At 37.6% G+C, this 17702-nt stretch overlaps 2 protein-coding genes across 5 annotated transcripts; one reads left to right on the top strand and one right to left on the bottom strand.

Moving 5' to 3' along the window:
• Positions 1–41: 41 nt before the first annotated feature.
• Positions 42–9113, bottom strand: tm4sf5 (transmembrane 4 L six family member 5). 2 transcript variants are annotated; one of them, XM_015044205.1, is made up of 6 exons: positions 7914–9113; positions 6075–6155; positions 5031–5173; positions 1624–1816; positions 1287–1340; positions 42–290 (listed from the first exon to the last, which is right to left on the bottom strand). In XM_015044205.1, the coding sequence occupies exons 1-5, from the start codon at positions 8085–8087 to the stop codon at positions 1329–1331; spliced, it is 603 nt and encodes a 200-aa protein (XP_014899691.1). In that variant the 5' UTR covers positions 8088–9113; the 3' UTR covers positions 42–290; positions 1287–1328. The 2 variants fall into 2 exon arrangements, with proteins under 2 accessions (XP_014899691.1, XP_014899690.1); XM_015044204.1 differs by lacking the exon at positions 1287–1340.
• A 4238-nt stretch (positions 9114–13351) lies between these two features.
• Positions 13352–17698, top strand: LOC106954575 (cytidine deaminase). 3 transcript variants are annotated; one of them, XM_015044191.1, is made up of 9 exons: positions 13426–13597; positions 13972–14064; positions 14526–14576; positions 14662–14865; positions 14969–15832; positions 15941–16057; positions 16422–16533; positions 16605–16662; positions 17257–17698. In XM_015044191.1, exons 5-9 carry the CDS (start codon positions 15826–15828, stop codon positions 17368–17370), a joined length of 408 nt encoding a protein of 135 aa, XP_014899677.1. In that variant the 5' UTR covers positions 13426–13597; positions 13972–14064; positions 14526–14576; positions 14662–14865; positions 14969–15825; the 3' UTR covers positions 17371–17698. The 3 variants fall into 3 exon arrangements, with proteins under 3 accessions (XP_014899676.1, XP_014899677.1, XP_014899678.1); XM_015044192.1 differs by lacking the exons at positions 13426–13597; positions 13972–14064; positions 14526–14576 and having other exon boundaries at positions 14639–14865; XM_015044190.1 differs by lacking the exons at positions 15941–16057; positions 16422–16533; positions 16605–16662; positions 17257–17698 and having other exon boundaries at positions 13352–13597; positions 14969–15703.
• The last annotated feature ends 4 nt before the right edge of the window (positions 17699–17702 follow it).

The raw sequence follows: 17702 nt of genomic DNA, 5'->3' as shown, positions 1-17702 counted from the left end.
CATTGAGGTATGAAGCCAAACCCAACAGTGTGCAGACACGGTTTCATGCTAACGTATGGAGTTTTTATTGGGCTCAGTAAAATTATCTGCCACCAAAACACATGAGCAAAATAAAACATACAAAATGGAGTAAAAGGGTGGACATTTATACCGAGTAAAACAAATTAAAAGAAAAGAAAAATATTATAGGTTATTCAGCAAAAAATTTGAACCAAAGGTCACATTCCCAGAGGTGATGGATGGTCTCTGCAAGATTCTCTTCTTCTTCACCTTTATAATCCACTTTCACTCTGCAATGGCACAAAAGTCACATGTTTCTACATTTTTCTTTCCGTTGACAGGTGGTTTAGCTGTTAATAAGTGTGAGCTCGGTGTTAATATGTGCCATTTCGGCGGCACAGTTCACTCATGAATGTTTTGACAGCTCACAGACATGCAGCCGCCGCTGCGTGACGTTTCAGACTCTAATGTCGGATCTGAAGGGTAACTGTTAATCTCGAAGCAGCGCAGACAGGTTTCTCTCAATATTTGACTCGTACGGAAAGAAATCCTTCTCAGTATGTTTGTTTTTGTCAGTATTTAAAGTACCATAAATTGAAATAGGACAATTTCATTCATATTTCTGAATTTGAAATTTGCATTTCAAAAATGTTGCTACCTTTATTAATGATTGACACATCTGGAAGATGTGCCTTTTCACAATATTTTGCAATTTCAGACCTATTCTTTCCTCCGTTAATACACACAGGAACAACTCCTATAGCAAAAACACATACATTTTAAATATTGATATCTCTGTAAAGCTTTATTCCTTACACAAAAGACTGACCTCTTCCTTCCCGTGTACTTATTAATTAATTTCTCTTTGTAATTAGGTCATTTTGATGAATACAGGAATAAGCAATCATAATAAATATCATTGATATTGATTACGAATTTTGTTGGTTCTGATCCTTTATGGACCGGTTGATTGTAGTAGTTGTGGTGGTTTGCACAATTGCTTTTTGCAACAATGTGAACGCATCGTGTGCATGCATGATTACAGATAAAAGACACATTAAATCAATTATGTTTCATTCGTGTTGTCATCAAACAATCGCATGCATTTAAATTTCAGTTCAGAAGTGATTAAGAATCATGCTGACATGCTTGATTGCGATACAGAAAATGAAACTGGACAAAAATACGAGACATTTTTCACCGGCATAATGTTTAATTTTGTTTGCTTTTATTAAAATTTGCAACTAATTGATTTGTTGACATGGATTGTTACTCGTGAGACTTACCTGACAGGATGAAGCATGCTTTCAAAGCTTCATAAAGTTTGTTTATTTTTTTCCCTGTGTAAAATATGGCAATAAATGAGAGCAGGTCAGGTAACTGTTTCCTGTTTAGTGGAACAATTGCTGCCAATTCACATGCAAAATTAAGACCAATTAAGACTGATACATCTATTTTTTCCCTCTGTCTCGTTTCCCCTGATAAGAACTGAAAACTGTGACAACAAAAGTAAGACCGGTGAGCTTCTTTTAAGCTTTCACCATCTCAGAAATATTCTTAGTAAAGAACTCATTCCCATTCTTTCAGTTTTGTTTCGTTTGAGTGCAGATTTAATCGACTCACATCGCTGTCGTCCTGGCAGTCGCCACAGATGCATCCTAAGCAGCCGTTGATCACCTGGATGCCACAGAGTATGAGCTGCAGCAAGCCCATCCCCAGCAGGATGGAGAACAGCACGATATGCCACAGAACTATGTTTTGAGGCTTCTTGCAATCTGACCACAAGTCCTGGTCCCAAAGATAGCTGCTGTTACCCCTGAGGAAGAGAAGAGCGGAGGATTGGTCAGCATGCACAACACTGATGCAAGTATGTGCTTCACAGGTAAGAAGGCAGGATCTTTTGGTCTTTTTTCTCCTTTTGGCAGAGGAAAAAGAGGGGAATGATTGAGTTTTACTTTAATTAAACAAAAAAGAAATGTATGTAGAGGAAAAGTAAGAAATTAGCATAGCATAAGTTGCTCCAATCTAAGTTAAACCACGTTTTCGTTGGCACTTAGAAAGACTTTAAAATGACAACTCCTTACTGTGTTTTCCATCTTGACCACATTATTGGAAAATAATTTATGTTAAAGATTATTTTGAAAGAGAAGTATCAAAATGTTTTTTACTTAGAGTGAAATCCTAAAGAAGTTCTTGTCAGATCACCACGTTCCCACTGAAGTTCAGTCAGGATTTATATCATCCAAGCATTTCTGTTACCTCAGAAATGCCAGTAATGAATTACTTTATGAACCCATAAACAGAAAACAGCACGATGACGTGTTATTACTTTATTCAGCCAAATTATCTGACTCGATGTTGAAACCTCTTGATTCTGTAACAAGTATTGAAATTCTTGTAAAAAGCATAATTATTTGACTGACAGGACCGAGTGTTACTGTAGAAAACAATATATTACCTCCACTTACGGTATTTAAGCGGAGGCTCGTTGCTCAGTTTAGATGTATCCTGTGCATCTTTAACAGGATTCTTAAATAGTAAAGGATCTTATCTTTATGTAAAGATAAGGTCAATACAAATGTTATCAGTTTAAGATACAATCATGTGTGATCTAGCACGGAGCGCAGAGGTGAGTTTTCTCATAGTCATCCTTATCCACGACCCACCTGGAGTGTTTGCTGCTAAGAGGCTCAGTGGCATCGAACCAAAGCACATTCAGTGTTCACTGGTTTTTCTGTTGGAAGTAAATTTGACAAAAATCTGGCCATTTATGGATCTTTTTGTGCACCGTATCCAAATATTCTAAAGAAAAACCTACTTGAGAAGCTGAGACACTGAGGTATAATGCTGTTTGCAAATAAGTCTATCCAATAATGCCATTTGTTTTTCTAGTCCCCGATTGGCTCCCCAAGAACTGAAGTGAGGAAGTAGGGCTGAAGCGATTCCTCGAGTGATTCGAGTACCTCAATTATTAAAATTCCTCGAGGAAAATTTGCCTGCCTTGAAGCTTTGTTAATTTATGTTTTATTATTTAGCGCACCGTGTTCCGGCCGCAGCGCTCTCATCAATCAATCGATAGATTACTCGATTACTAAAATATTCATTTACAACAGCCTTATAAGGAAGATTGTAGCTTATGTAGCATCTACAGTTAGCTAACATCTATAGCCTGTAAAATAACTACAGCTATTACTAAAGGTAACTGTAAATGTTAGCTACAGTTATCTGTAGCTAACATTTACAGTTACCTTTAGCTAGCATCTACCTGTAAATGTTAGCTAACATCTACAGTTACGTGTATTTGTTAGCTTACCATAGCTAACATCTATAGTTAGCTAACATCTAACTGTAGTAGCTGTTAACCACCAAGACGGTTTACATGGTGCTTATTAATGCATATAAAAGTAAATTTATTGCTTGAACTATAAAGATAGCCAATTATAAGCATTTTTATAAGGGCTTTAGGTATTAGCTAGTATATCCCATGTGAACACTGAGGTTCCACTAAGTTAAAGGCCTAGTAAAGTGTGTGATAGTAGGACTTAAAAGACTTTTTCCTTATACTCCTAAGCAACCAGTTTGCATTCAGATGACGTCTGATGGTTTTTTTGGAGACTTAGAGACTCTTTTGTAAATGTTGAACTTCGGCCACTTTTCTCCCTCTCCTGACGCTGTGCAAGGCATCAAGGTAAACATGTTCCTCTTTGCCCAGCTTTCTTACATTTCCAACTCCTTAATTATTGCTCTGGTTGTACATCTGTTCAACTTTATACACGCAGCGATTTCTGTTTAGTCATTTCCTGACTCGTGAAGATCAACACAAAGTTGATTTACTTGAATGGCATGTTTTCTTCGCCGTAAGATATTGAAAAGTTATCTGAGTAACAACTAATGACACTAATGATCATTAGTTGTTACTAATGATAACAACTTATCTTTAGAAGTATGCGTAATAAAAAGTTATGCATACTTCAAAAGATACTTTGGTTGCATCTGTTTTGTATCAGTGGTTAGATTTGGTATCAGTGATTTTGGTCAAATTTGTCATTTATGTTTAATTTTATATTCCTCATTGAATAAATGTACTGAAATTACAAGTTATATTTTTCTAAGAATTTCACTGTCAGATTATGCTGCTGAGTTAAAACGTAAATTCATTTTAACACACACAATGTTGCAAAGAAACGTGGAGAGTGTCTAAAACCAAACTACACCAGTTATCTGCAAACAAACGATTATATCTTGTGATCAGAAGGACTCAGTTCTTGTTTTGTCATGTTATCCTTTTTTGTTTGAGGGAAGCGCAGGGCCACTGCTGTGAGCGCTGCCGAGGATCCTGTGCTGGCTAAACCAAAAAACAAAGGAAGAGGAAACTGGGGTTTTCTGAAGGAAGCACAAGTGGAGGCTAAATTATAACACCCTTCCATAAATTGCGTAATAAAAAGTTAGTTTCCTCCCTGGAAACAGTGATGGCTTTTAAACAGCTGGCAGCCTCCATTCATATTTATTGCACCGTCATTTTTGCTGGACAGCTTTAATCTCCCGATCAGGTGTGTTAAATCATATCTGCTTGTGAAATTGACCACTGACGCCAATCAGGTTATTACTGGGTGGATCTTGTATTAACTCATTCTTTATTGGCCTTCAGAGAAGCAAAGATAAACGGTATTAAGATTATGCTTTTTCATTTCATATTTGTGGATGTAATGAGCACAACACGTGCCTTTAAATACTGTTTGTTTGGCATTTTGAGCGTTTTGAATAGAAGCTGTCCACTTAGAAAAGAAATCATTGGCTCGGTGCGCCTCCTGCTGGATGCAAACAGTATTGCATTTATAAACAGTTTCCAAGAAGAACTCAAACTGTTCTTTGTCTGATATAAGAGCAATATAACTGATCAGATCACTGATATAGCAGAACAATCAATAACCGCACATGGAAATATGCAGCTATCTCTCCTCTGGGTCCCAAAGTTGCAGCAGTTATCGTGGTTAGTGGAAATGACACGTCAGGATGGGAGAAACACTCACGTGCCCAAGTCCTCAAAGGGGTATTTCCATTGGCCATCATCAATCTGACACTTAGGTCCCACCGCCAACGCAGCTATGGCCACACATGAGCAGTAAACTGCCCCCAGCAGGCCGAAGACAGAAGAAAAGACTGAGCTCAGCATCTGAAAGAGACATGAGATATCCATAGAAACTATATTTATGATTTGAAAGATGATTTTGTTGTTGGTAAATTAAGATAGCAAGTGGAATCTGGGAGTGAAATGTTAGATTTAACAGAGGGTATACTTTCTTTTTTTTTTCTTATGACTGTTGTTCTATGTGATTTAATTTTCACACCAAAGGTTAGCTGGAATTGGAAAGTTGTTTTTTTTCGTCATCTTTGATTTGAACACGGTATTTTACATGGGCAACATTTCAGTCTGCAGAACAAGAAACAAACAAACGTACTTATAGTTAAAAAATAATCAGGATGTTACAAACCAAGAGGTCCTGTTTCAGACTGCTGCTAACTTTTCAGACTGATGGGCTCCAGTGCTTTATTTAAGAGAGTGATTGATTCAAATTCTTTCTGCGCTCATTTATAGGTTATTTATTGATTAATATATTGCATGTGTTTATTTATTTGTTTATATCTAGTCATTATGAACTTATCACTCTTAGGTATATATATATATATATATATATATATATATATATATATATATATATATATATATGTTACAAACTTTGCATTTGTTACCTAAGATGCCTAAGATACCTAAGATTATTCAACAAATAAGCATTTTCCCCTTGGGGATCAATAAAGTCTATTCTATTCTATTCTATTCTAATTCTTGATACATAAGAAGAAGTGCTGTAAAATTTAATGAAGCAGTATCAGTTGTTGAATAATCTATTTAGTAAAAGATAACACCTGAAGAAAATGATGTGAAAGGTGAAGTATTCCTCTAAGGATGCAGCTGAATGTTTCTTGGTTGTAAATATGTTGCATAATTTTGCCGTTATCAGACCAATCCCCACCACAACACCCACTGCGTTTCTTTTTCAAGTGGCTCCACTCACCCTGCAGCGATTGCCGCAGCAGCCTTGTCCACAGCAGCCCTTGCCCCCGGCCCTGATAGCTGAGGAGCTCGGGCACAGCATCTATAAACGCACAAAAAGCAAAAAGATCATCAGTGTTATTGAATTGAAGATGAGATTCATGACAAAAATAAAAGCTGTTCAGTGTGTCTTGCAATACTTATGTTGCCTCCTAAATGCTAGACTCTACACCTTCAAGGTTCTGTTTTTTGATTAAAACTCATTTTTAGGTTTAAGTTTACATCACAAATAGGGCTTAATGTTAGCTTGTGATCATAAAAGCTTAAAATACAAGATTAAAATGTATGACAACATCAAACAGGCCCCAGTAAATTCATAAGACTGTATTCTTATCTCCTTTGGCAAATATTTGTGAATCCTGAAGCCAGTTGTGTCTAACTGGGCCCGACGTCCACACAGCTAGAGGTAGGAAAGGAAAAGGGATTGAACTTCCTGGTCTTTGTCTCACGTGTTTTCATCATGTGGGAAAAACAGCAGCTAGACGTGGCACTCATCGCTTTACTAGATTAAATATTTATGAATTATCTAGACAATCTCTGAATGTTGAGATAATGTCCATAAATATTCACAGATTGACGCTTTTCTGTGGGTATTTTTCAGTTTTCTATAAGGAGATTCATTAGGAACACTGACCTTCAACGACTTTATAATAACTAAGCTTTACGTTCAAAACTCACAACAACTGAAGTTTTCCATCAGAAGAAACTTCTGGAACAATTTGTGGCTGTTGAGACCAAAGTTCAGCAAATGTTATGGTCATAATGCAAAACTTTGTTTCTGGAGGCAACCAAACACTATTATATTATATTATATTATATTATATTATATTATATTATATTATATTATATTATATTATATTATATTATATTATATTTATTATATTAAGTGGACAAAACTATAGTTGTGATTGCGTAATACTTTTGTTACTTTTGCATGAACTTGTTCAAATGAAACTGAACTAAAATGAAATTGAAAAGTTCACATTTGTGAAAAAACGAATAAATTATTAACAGTTTATCTTAGTTTTCCCCTTACATTCAGACTGAAAACCTGTAACCTCTTTTCTTCAACAGTAATTTATATTTACTGTTCTTAATTTATGTAATGTCAATATATTTGTAACACTCCAATGAAAAAACACTTCAAAAATGCAGGGCGTTTTGTTGATTTTTTACTAAAAAATTTAGAAAGACTTGTAATGTTTTCTGAATCTTTTCTGTCATAAATCTCAGAGATTTGGCTTTTTCATTTCACATGAAAAGTAACTTTTGTTAACAGATAAACATGGCCAAATAAATATAAAGATGTTGATACTCAAACATTGTTAAACTACAATAAATCCCACATTTTGAATTTGGCTTCAACCAATTCTTCATATGAGAATGTTTTCCTTTTTGATTGAGGTTCCGCTTGCTTAATGATCTTGTTTAAATAGTGTTTCTGCTTGTTTCTTTGTTTAAAGGCTTTTGGATTTTTTTCATATTTTCAAGCTAAGGTATTTGACAGTACAAGTACGTATTGGATTACGATTTTCCTAAAATGAAACCTAAATGTGGCAGCGATCAGAAAGGTTTTAAAAGAAAAAATTAAAAAAAAAAAAAAAAAAAACAGAAAACAAGATTAAGGGACTAAAATGATCATCTACTTAGAGGAATAAAGCCTCATTATTCTATCATTCTCCTCAGTAAAACTCCATAAAAGCAGGACATTTGAATTTACAAGTTTACACAAGAACAAGTGAAAGACCCAATAAAAAAACATTAACAACTGTATATAAAACGAAAACACACTGATACTCACAAAGAGACCTCCGCCGATGATGCCCCCCATGAGCCAGACCTGCAGGGTGATCTGGTTGGTTTGCAGCTTCTCCCCATTGGGGAAGAAAAGCAGCAAGTTGGAGATCATGCAGATGAAGGCCGACGGCAGCAGGATCAGGCCCACCAGGCGGGCACACTGTCCAGTACAACACATCCTGTCAGGATTATCCCTTTCAGCCTAACAAACTGTCCGCTCTCTCTTCTCTGACAGCCTCTTCAAGCCGAATGCGAGCGAAGGAAAAGCGACTCGGACCATAAAAGGCTGTGAACGAGACAGGAGGATCGCCGCTGACTCTGACGAGCCGAAAGTCAAACACAGCGAGTGACGGTTACAGCAGGAAGGGAACAAAGGCCAAGAGTCAGTGCAGCTACCCCCAATCTAATCAGATATGTTCACCTGCCTGACCGTTGATAACGCAAAAATAAACATGAATATACTCAGAGGAGGTTGGATGAACATGAAGAACAACTCGTTACGTTGCTACTGCTGAACTCCCTTTGCTACACGCTGAGCTTGTTATCGCTCAGGTGTTCGATCTGTGTGTCGATACACACCCACATGTGGGTTTGGTGCCTTAATAAGTGATTGTTTTCTAAAGATGGTACCCAACAAAACCCAAAAACTGAGCTTTTCAATAAAGAAATGTAAAATATTTCATTAATGAAGAATTTGGACAGATGCAAACATTTAGTTAGGAATGCAACAAGGTGATCATAACTGATTTAACGCTTAATGTGTGACTTTAAAGGAAGTTGTTAAGTGTTCATATGTTGATATGGTTTGCAGCCACTTATATAATCTTGTGGTATTTTTGCCCTTTAACACATCAAGTGTTCAGCTCTGTTGGGATATGTCACATATTTATGGCTTTTATACCTTTTATAGCATATTAAACTATTCTAAATTATAAATCTTCCAACAAATACAAATGGAGAATTCAATAACCTTACGCTCTTCAAAAGCAACAATTGGCCAATTGTTTTCAATCGGCGGCAAACATCAAACGGATAATGATTTACGCGACGTAAGCGAGTCCAGATGTTTTGACGTTACACCCTCTGGTGGTTAAAGCCTGGTGCTGTCATCAGCTCTGCTGTGTGTCATAAACGCTCCAGTGAGTTCTGGGTCTCTTCCCAGTGGGACGGGTCCAGGTGAGGCGATCAGGGAGAATCCTGATCAGCTGCCAGAATCATCTCGACTGACTCGTTTCTGGAGTTTTAGCCAAAAATAGTACTGAAGTAAGAACTCCTACATATTTTTACTCAAGTAAAAGTAAAAAGTAGCCATCCAAGAAATTATTGTTATTATTCACATCAACCATTTAATGATTAAAAATGACATAGTCAGACGGACCAAAATATGAAGTTTTGTGAAAATGTTGCTATTTTAGAGCCCAAAATGAAAATAACTCATATAAATAACACAATTTCAAAATAACAAAATCAAGCAAAAGACAAAAAAAAAATTAAAATAAAAAATTCCAAATCAATTTATTTCAATATAAAACTTAATGAAGTATCTACAGAACAGTATGGACACCACCCAATAATTATAGAAGCTAAGCTGGTCTCTCAATAAATCTCTATTTGCTAATCAGGATGTGTCTGATCCATTTGAGGCATTTATTTATTCCCCATCCAAAGATGGCAGCGCCTCCCATTGAGGACCATTGCTTTAGACTTGGTGCCAGTATCCTTAATGTAACTAGTTATTCTGTCTACAGAGCTCATGAACAGAATTGGGAACAAAGAGCCAATCCTGTAAGAGTTCAAAAGTCACTATGAATTAATCTCTTATTACTGTAATGCCGAACCAAACTTTCTCTCTGATTGGTTGTTCACTGACCAAACAGCTTTTTGTTGAGGCCTCAAAGTGGCGAGGAACAACAATTCAATCTATTTGTTTACTCCTCTAATGGATGACGTCCATTTAAATGTTGGACGTCTGGAAATTCTCAGGAATTTTTTTTACTTTTACTTTCTCTTTTTTCCCACTTTCATTGTTTGCCAGCCTGTCGAAAGAGAAATAAAACCAAGCAGAAAAAAAACACAGCTGATGTAGGAAATCCCCATTTGTTCTTGGCAGCTTTTATGTGTATAACGTAAATCAGTGAGCAGTCTGACTCAGAGATTTGTCGGAACAAATGGCAGGTAAGTGAAATATTCAGAAATATCGAACAGATACAGAGGAATCATTCCTTCAGGACTGAACGTGGCCACAGCAGGGTGTTTGATGTGTGAAGGTTTTTCAGGTAAACTGGAACTGAGATCTATAGGTAGAGTATTAGTTTCTGCATTGTGGTATTGTTTGGCATATTTCACTTTATTCTGTGTAAGAATGTTACTTTATATTCAAGTAGACATAAAAAAAAGCCAAGTCATGCTATTTAATGAAATCAGGGCCCCATTCCAACAATAACTACGTCCGTCCTTAGCGCCATCTACAGGCCATCCGGTGACGGTCACTGTTGGAACCGCGTGGACACTTCAGCTGGTCCGTCCACCACCAACACCTCCGAGACTGTCAGGTGAGCAGAGAGTCACAGTTTATGAGCCGAGGCTTCAACAAAAATATCCCTCAGCTGCCTTTTAATTATGTTTAAGGATATGACCTTGGATGTGTAACACATGTTTTTGTTTTGCTGTGAATCTGCTTGCGCAACAGGATTTTTTTTTTTTTTTTTTCGAAACATTTTTGTCCTCAAGCGCCCCATACATTTCTGGTTAGTCTGCCTAGTAACCTCTGCATGCTCAAAACAGTCTGGCTAGAAATGAAACTGCTTTCACTTCACAGAAGGGAGTTTATCCGAAAAAGATTGAAAATGAGTTTTATTCAACCAAGAAGCTTGTTTAAATGAGACAAGCAATTTAATTCAGTTGGGTTTTGAAAAACAAGAATAATGTGCTTTTATTTGTATGCTAAAAGTAATTTCTGGCTTCCTCAATCTTTATTTGCATTACTGCCATCTAATTATTTCTGACCAGCTTTTTGTATTTCTTGCTGGTATTTTGACAACTACGAAGACATAAATATTAATTCAGCTCTACAGAAATACCTAATCCGAATTTTTAGATTACTTGTCCCCTCACTTATTTTTTTGTTATTTCTGTTATTAACAGTATTGTCATAGAGGTATCTCTCACTACGTGAAAAATAATGTTCTGACTCTCACAGTTACAGTTGCAATGATATGGATCGTCCTCACCGTGGCTCGAGTGATCTTCGGTTGGTAAACTCCTTCTTCTTCTTCTGCAGCATTCAGTCTTGTTCCTTGGTCTTCGATCGTCACTTTCTGAACTCACCATCTGCCCACAGGTCTTGCATATTTCCAGGATTGTCCTCAGCAGCCGAACATCCCTAAATATCTCTTAGGGATGGCTCTGTTCCCCCTCCTGGCTGCGCTTGTGACGAAAGATGCTGCCCGACCACAAGAGCATCCCAGTTGCCTCAAAGCCTGTTTGCAGTTTTTTCTGGGCCTGTTCATGTTTGCTTGGCTCCTATTAGGTACTGAGAAAAAAAAACATAGAAATGCTCCTTAAACACTTTACAGTTTATTTCAAAATGTTCTGTTTTGCTCTGGGCTGTCATGACATGTTGAGGTCTGGTTAAATATGGAGTTCCTCAGGGATCCATGTCACCTCCGTCCTGTTCTTCTTTTACATGTTGCCCCTTGGAGTCTTTCCATAATGAACTTAGGATTTCATACGAATATATCTGGGATTAAAATTGAGTTCTGACATAAATAAATCAAATTTGTAGTACCTGCTCACTCTGTAGAAAGCCAGCTTACTCTACGATCCATCGAATACTATTTTTTTGCTACTTCTTTTTACTTGTTTTATACTATTTTGGTCCAACTTGTCTGATTTAAAAAGGTGCTGTATGGATACAATAAACCTGACATGCTACTGGATCTAACTTTACGATTTTGTCTCATGTACCCGCCTCTAGGTGCCGTGTGGGTTTTCGCCGTCTACCAGCCAAACTACGACCCCTCCGCTGCTGATGGCCTTTACTGTAATAAAACGCTGTACACCTTTGCTTTCTGGAACGCCGTACTGGAGACTTTTGGGTTTGTCGTCATCCTGGCTAAACTCTGCAAAGGACTGGTGTGTTACGTGAACTTAAGTCCTGTGGATGCAGAATTTTACAGGAATGTCTGAGGTTCTGTGTGACCACTTGCAAATAAACTGTAAAATGTTATTCATATTTTTAAAAAGTCTAAAATATGCTGAAGTAAAAATGGTTGTACAACTTTGACTGACGAAGAAAAGAATATTCTTGCTTTTAGTCTTTTGTGATTATTTTATTTATCTATTGAGTAAAGAACAGAAAACATGACAAAAATGCTTTTTTTATTTCTTTAAAGAAAACTGTATTGCTGTCACATGTTCTCACATGCTGCATCCTGACATGGGATGTTGTAAAATTCAGTATCTGCAGCCAGATGACAAATACAGAGTTGATCTTGTTTCTCGTTATAAAGATCCTCCCTGTATTTTTTAGCAACCCGTAATTTTATAATATTTGTAACTGTCTGTTACATCCGTACTCTACATATGCAGGTCAGTAGAATCTCTTAAATAATCAATGTAACCTTTATTGAACAATTGAAATATTAAAGGAGTTTGATAAATCTTTCTTATTGAAGGTTTTGACTTTCAATGCCATCCATCCATCCATCAGGTCATTTTCTCTGTATCTGTTGATTCCTAATAATTCAAAACTGAGCGTTTTTGGAACTGTGTTGGATTTTTAGCTGAACATTTTTCTATTTTAAATAAAAACAAACAGTGGATTAAAACTAAAGTATGAGTGTGAAATGCTTTTTGAATGTTAGCAAGAGGTCTAGCAGCTCAGTTTCTGTTGGGTCCCATAAATCGTGTGACCGGCGACACTTCTGATCAGCCATTTATGTGGAGGCTAAATTGTGCCGCTGTCACCTTGTAAACCAACTCGGCTGCCACATAGCCGTCAGTTCTCTGCATATCATTTACTCTGCTTGAGTAAATAAGATTGACAACATTAACGGGTTAGCAGTTAAATTTCTATTACGACATTAAGTACATCCATGGTACCGACTCAAGAACTCCTTGATTGTTCTTACTACAGACGTGGCTAAATCAAAATATAATCCTTTGTTTCAGTAAAGATTAATGCTGAACGCTTTGCTCAGATAAACTACCTCTAGCAAACAATTTAAACATGTTGGAGTGTGTCTAGTTTAGAGTATACGTGCCATAAAATATCAAGTAAAACTAAATATTTGTTTACATTCATTTCATGTGGACTATAAAGTTTTAGGTCTATATATTTTGTGGAGGATTCATCATTATACTAAAAGTATATGAGCTTCTCTACAGTAGTTAATGGCTTTTTATGAAAGACGTCTGAGTAAATATTCAACCTCTCAATAAAACTGCAGGCTCAGACTGCATTGTTTTGGTTTTACTTTCTCTCTCTACTTTTAATGCCATCTCAACTTGTTGAAAATTCCTTTCTCTTTTCTTTTTTTTTCCAAACTGGCTTGTCAAGTTACGGTAAACAAACACGAGCAGCTCATCGAAGAATTCCCCGTTTGTTTTTGACAGGACTCGAGCGCAACTTAAACTACCTGAGCAGCCAGATTTGGAGAAAGGAAGTCCTCTCCGTGCAAATGGCAGGTAAGAGGATCATGTTACAGTTTCATAAAAATATGTTGAGATGTGAGGTCGGGCAGAAGAGATGCATCTGTAGTGGGAGTGATATGTGGGACAAGCATGTTTTAATGTTGTAGTTGTTAGCTTGTACAGTTAAAAATGACACAAGGTATTTTGTTTAAAGCCAAGGCTCTCAATGGATAGACATCCAACAATGGACATGTTTTATAGCTGACCTGTGCTTAAATGTCAATTATTTTTACACTACATTCCCACCTACTAGAATTGAGTTGAATAGAAAAAAGCTTAGCTTCATGCGTTATTTATTTGGGTAGAGACACTTTTTGATGATCTTTAATTCAACCGAACATTAATACGGAAAAAAACCTGTTGTTTAGCTCCATCTGCAGGCCGTCCAGTGACAGTAACTGTTGGAACCGTTTGGAAGCTTCAGTTGAACCCGTCACCGCCAGCGCCCATCAGACTGTCAGGTGATCGATCGATTATCAGTTATTTATCCGACTTCCCCAGGATAGTTCAATACAGCAGCTGCACATTTACACGTCTCTTTTAAAGCAGTAAGGATGGGACACTGTGTAGTTACTATATCCATCAGTCCGTGTTCAGAGGCTACTTATCGATTCAGAGTCCTGGTGGGTGGGGTGCTGCTCCAGTGAACCACACCCACCGGTTCTCCAGTGGGTGTTAGATGGTTGTGCTTCAGACAGGTGGCCAATCTGCCATTTGTTCCGACTCCAACTGATCCCCACAAAAATTCAACCTTAAAACTATCATTAACAGAGAAAACCCATATGCTGACGGAAGTGAAACTACTGTCAATATCAACACACCGAACTCATAAACTCTTTTAGCCACATCAACGTCTTAAGTAGAGCTTATTCGAGTGAGTCCTTTCTACTAACTGTAAAGCATTCCCGTTTGATGATTGCAGTTGGAACTGCAATCACCTGGACTTGCCTCACTGTGGCTCGAGTGATCTTCGGTTGGTAAACTCCTTTTTTTCCCCAAGTGACATTTTGTCTTGCTGTCTTTGAACTACACACCCTGACCTCGCTGTCTGTCGACAGGCGTTGTGTATTTCAGGGACTGCCCTCAGCAGCCGAACATTCCCAACTATCTGCTGGGGTTGGCTTTGATTGCCCTGCTCATGATTCCCTTTGTGACTCTGCCCTGCGAGAGCTATGCCGCTCAGCCAAGAGAACATCCTAGAGGGTTCAAAGCGTGCATGGCGGGTTTTGTTGTCCTGTTTATCTTCGTATGGTTTCTGTTAGGTAAGGATGGAAGAATTGGTACCAAATATCGGATCCAAGCAGATTCAAGTTTATTTGTGAATGAACAAAAACTGACAGTGTTTGTCTCCCGTGTCCTCTCTAGGTGCCGTGTGGGTTTTCTCGGTCTATCAACCAAACTACGACCCCTCTGCTGCTGATGGCCTTTACTGTAATAAAACCCTGTACACGTTTGCCTTCTGGAACGCCGTACTGGAGACGTTTGGGCTTGGAGCCCTCTTAGCCAAGTTCTGCAAAGGAATGCTGTGCTATGTGAACATGAGTCCGGTAGACAGAGGTTTTTACGATAATGTGTGAGATATTGTAAGGATAATGTACAATTTTATTTATGTAAAAAAATAAATAAATGTGGCGACATTGTGTTTTGTATCTGAGAAACTAATATATTGATCTTGATTATTGTGTCTGTTCAGTAAACTCTATGTAATATAATAAAACAAGTTTTTAATGAACTAAGTGGCTGACAAGTACTTGGTGAAAACAAAAGTAGATTAAATTCATTCAAAATAAGTTTGTCGATGTGAATAAATGTCAAAATTATACAGACTGAAAATACATTAAACTGCAAATGTGAGGCTCCCAAATTGGATCTCACGAAGGAGGATTAGATTGTTGCAATGCCAAATAAAGATGTTTCTACTTAAAAACGTTTTCCGATGGCAGAACCACCACTGCTTTGGGCAATTCATTTACTGTTTAAACGGGAGTCCCCCATCTGGTCCTATCAGAAACATGCGGAGATCTCTGTCATCGCTGATCAGCCAGTCAGGTGGAAGGTAGTGCAGGCGTGCACATGCAAACCAGCTCAGGTCAGCCAGCCCGAAAAAAACAAAATCTCTAAAACATTAACAGCTCATTTGTCCATCACGTGGTGGTTCAGCTTTAGACGGAGAAACCGTCCAGAACAGTCCATCTAACAAAGTGGGAGACTAATCTGCTACTATGACAGGTACGTCCATCGAGTTTCACCTGTTTAAAAACTCCCTTATTAGCCACGTGGCTCTCTTTAAATACAGTATTTGTTTCGCTAAAGGCTAATCCTGTATTTTCTGCTCAGATAAAGTGACAGAGCTGGTCTCAAAGTGCCTACAGGCCCGGGACTTGGCTTACTGTCCCTACAGCCGCTTCCCTGTCGGTGCCGCCCTTTTAACAGCAGATGGCGCCATTGTCACAGGTAAGAAACAGGTGGCTCAAACAGAAAATCGCGCAAATACAGTGTTCAACCTGTTGTTATGTGACTATAATAAATTAATTTAAATAAATCACTTGGGGAGTGGCAATGAGAAAGTGGTAGAGTTTGACCGGTGGGAAAAAAGAGGCAGATTTGCATTTATACACACAAAACAACAGTTAATTTTTATAAATTTCAGCTTATTTGTAAAAATCAATTCATTTCAATTGTAATCTCTACCAGACAAACAGATTCAATTTAACTCCAACTACAATTTAATTTACAAAAATGAAACTGGCTCTGGGTAGGTGGGTATAAAATTATGCAGCACTTTTAAAAACAGCTCTACATGTTTTATTATTTCCAGGTTGCAATGTGGAGAATGCCTCCTATGGCCTGACCGTGTGTGCCGAGAGGACGGCCGTCAAGAGAGCCGTAGCTGAGGGACATAGACAGTTCACCACCATCGCTGTGACATGGTGAGACACTTCATGCCGGTCAAAATTCAAACGATATCACAGTCATTTATACAGTCTTCCTCTCCGCCCAGTGATATCAAAGACCGTTTTGTTGGGCCGTGTGGAGCATGCAGACAGGTTCTCATGGAGGTGAGACTATCCACAGAACTGTTCTGTGTTTTCATAAGTTCTGCATAGAGTTTAAACACCTGCATGATAGTAGAAGGTGCTTAGGAAACTTGAATCATTCAAAGGGTCGTGTAGATATTTTGTAAGACAGAATTTACTGGGGATGAGAAATAAATGTCTCTTTGTATAGTAAAAGATGCTTATGTTTTTTCTTGTTTTACTGTTTCTGATCTTCCACTGAAATAAAAGATTAATTTTCATTTTTATGCTTTATACACATCTTTGCATGGATAAAAATAATTTTGGGATGACCTGAACTTAATCAGTGACCCAAAACTTACACTTTTTTTCCCTGTTCTGTGTCTCATATGTTATGTTGACAGTGTAGTTACTTATAATGTTTAGGGTTAGTTTAGGAAGTTTCGATGCTTGAGATCAAATAGTGAAACTTCAGGAGGAGTTGGGTGTCTCAGAGCACACCTAACTCTTAACTGTTCTGATAAGATTTGGGAAATGGTTCCTGAGTCAGTCTGAAATTAAATTGCCCTGTGAATAACGGTGAGGGCACTTCTTCTTCTTACGTCTCTGTTTCTCTCGTGTTTTTCCTACCCACAGTTTGGATCGAACTGGACCGTGTATTTGACTAAGCCAGATGGAACGTACAAAGAAACTAAGCTTCACGAACTGCTGCCTTTGCCATTTTCCCCTGAACACCTCGCAAAGAACTGAACACGCTTCCACTGCATCTCTGGATGGCCTAAAACTTGCTGATTTTATCGCAGCTAGCCTAGAAAAAACACTAAATATGAAAACCTGCTGTAGACCCACTACAAACTTATAACCACGCAGTTGATGTAAATCATTTGTAGAAAAAAAAACAACATATCTGTCAAGTTTGTAATAAGCCAGAAATTGATCATTCTTTTGTTTTTCAACTTCTATCTACCACAACTGACTGTAAAATGTATTTGTGTCCAATTTCATTTGGCATCACCTTGTAGAAATATTAAATTTTTGAATGGCTGGTTAAATAAACTAAAAAAAACACAACTAAAAATCTA

This window comes from Poecilia latipinna, unplaced genomic scaffold (assembly GCF_001443285.1).
Source record: "Poecilia latipinna isolate Pla-1442-1.1 unplaced genomic scaffold, P_latipinna-1.0 Scaffold664, whole genome shotgun sequence".
Taxonomy (NCBI): domain Eukaryota; kingdom Metazoa; phylum Chordata; class Actinopteri; order Cyprinodontiformes; family Poeciliidae; genus Poecilia; species Poecilia latipinna.
The sequence above is the reverse complement of the archived record's forward strand: the minus strand, read 5'-3'. Positions and strand labels throughout refer to the sequence as shown.

Coding starts and splice junctions, on each gene's coding strand:
- LOC106954575 (XM_015044190.1), top strand. CDS start 13,405: ATGCCATCTCAACTTGTTGAAAATTCCTTTCTCTTTTCTTTTTTTTTC. Junction 14,577..14,661: donor TGTGGCTCGAGTGATCTTCG/GTTGGTAAACTC, acceptor GTCTGTCGACAG/GCGTTGTGTATTTCAGGGAC. Junction 14,866..14,968: donor CTTCGTATGGTTTCTGTTAG/GTAAGGATGGAA, acceptor TGTCCTCTCTAG/GTGCCGTGTGGGTTTTCTCG.
- tm4sf5 (XM_015044204.1), bottom strand. CDS start 8,087: ATGTGTTGTACTGGACAGTGTGCCCGCCTGGTGGGCCTGATCCTGCTG. Junction 5,174..6,074: donor GCTGCGGCAATCGCTGCAGG/GTGAGTGGAGCC, acceptor TGTCTCTTTCAG/ATGCTGAGCTCAGTCTTTTC. Junction 1,817..5,030: donor CCCTTTGAGGACTTGGGCAC/GTGAGTGTTTCT, acceptor TCTCTTCCTCAG/GGGTAACAGCAGCTATCTTT.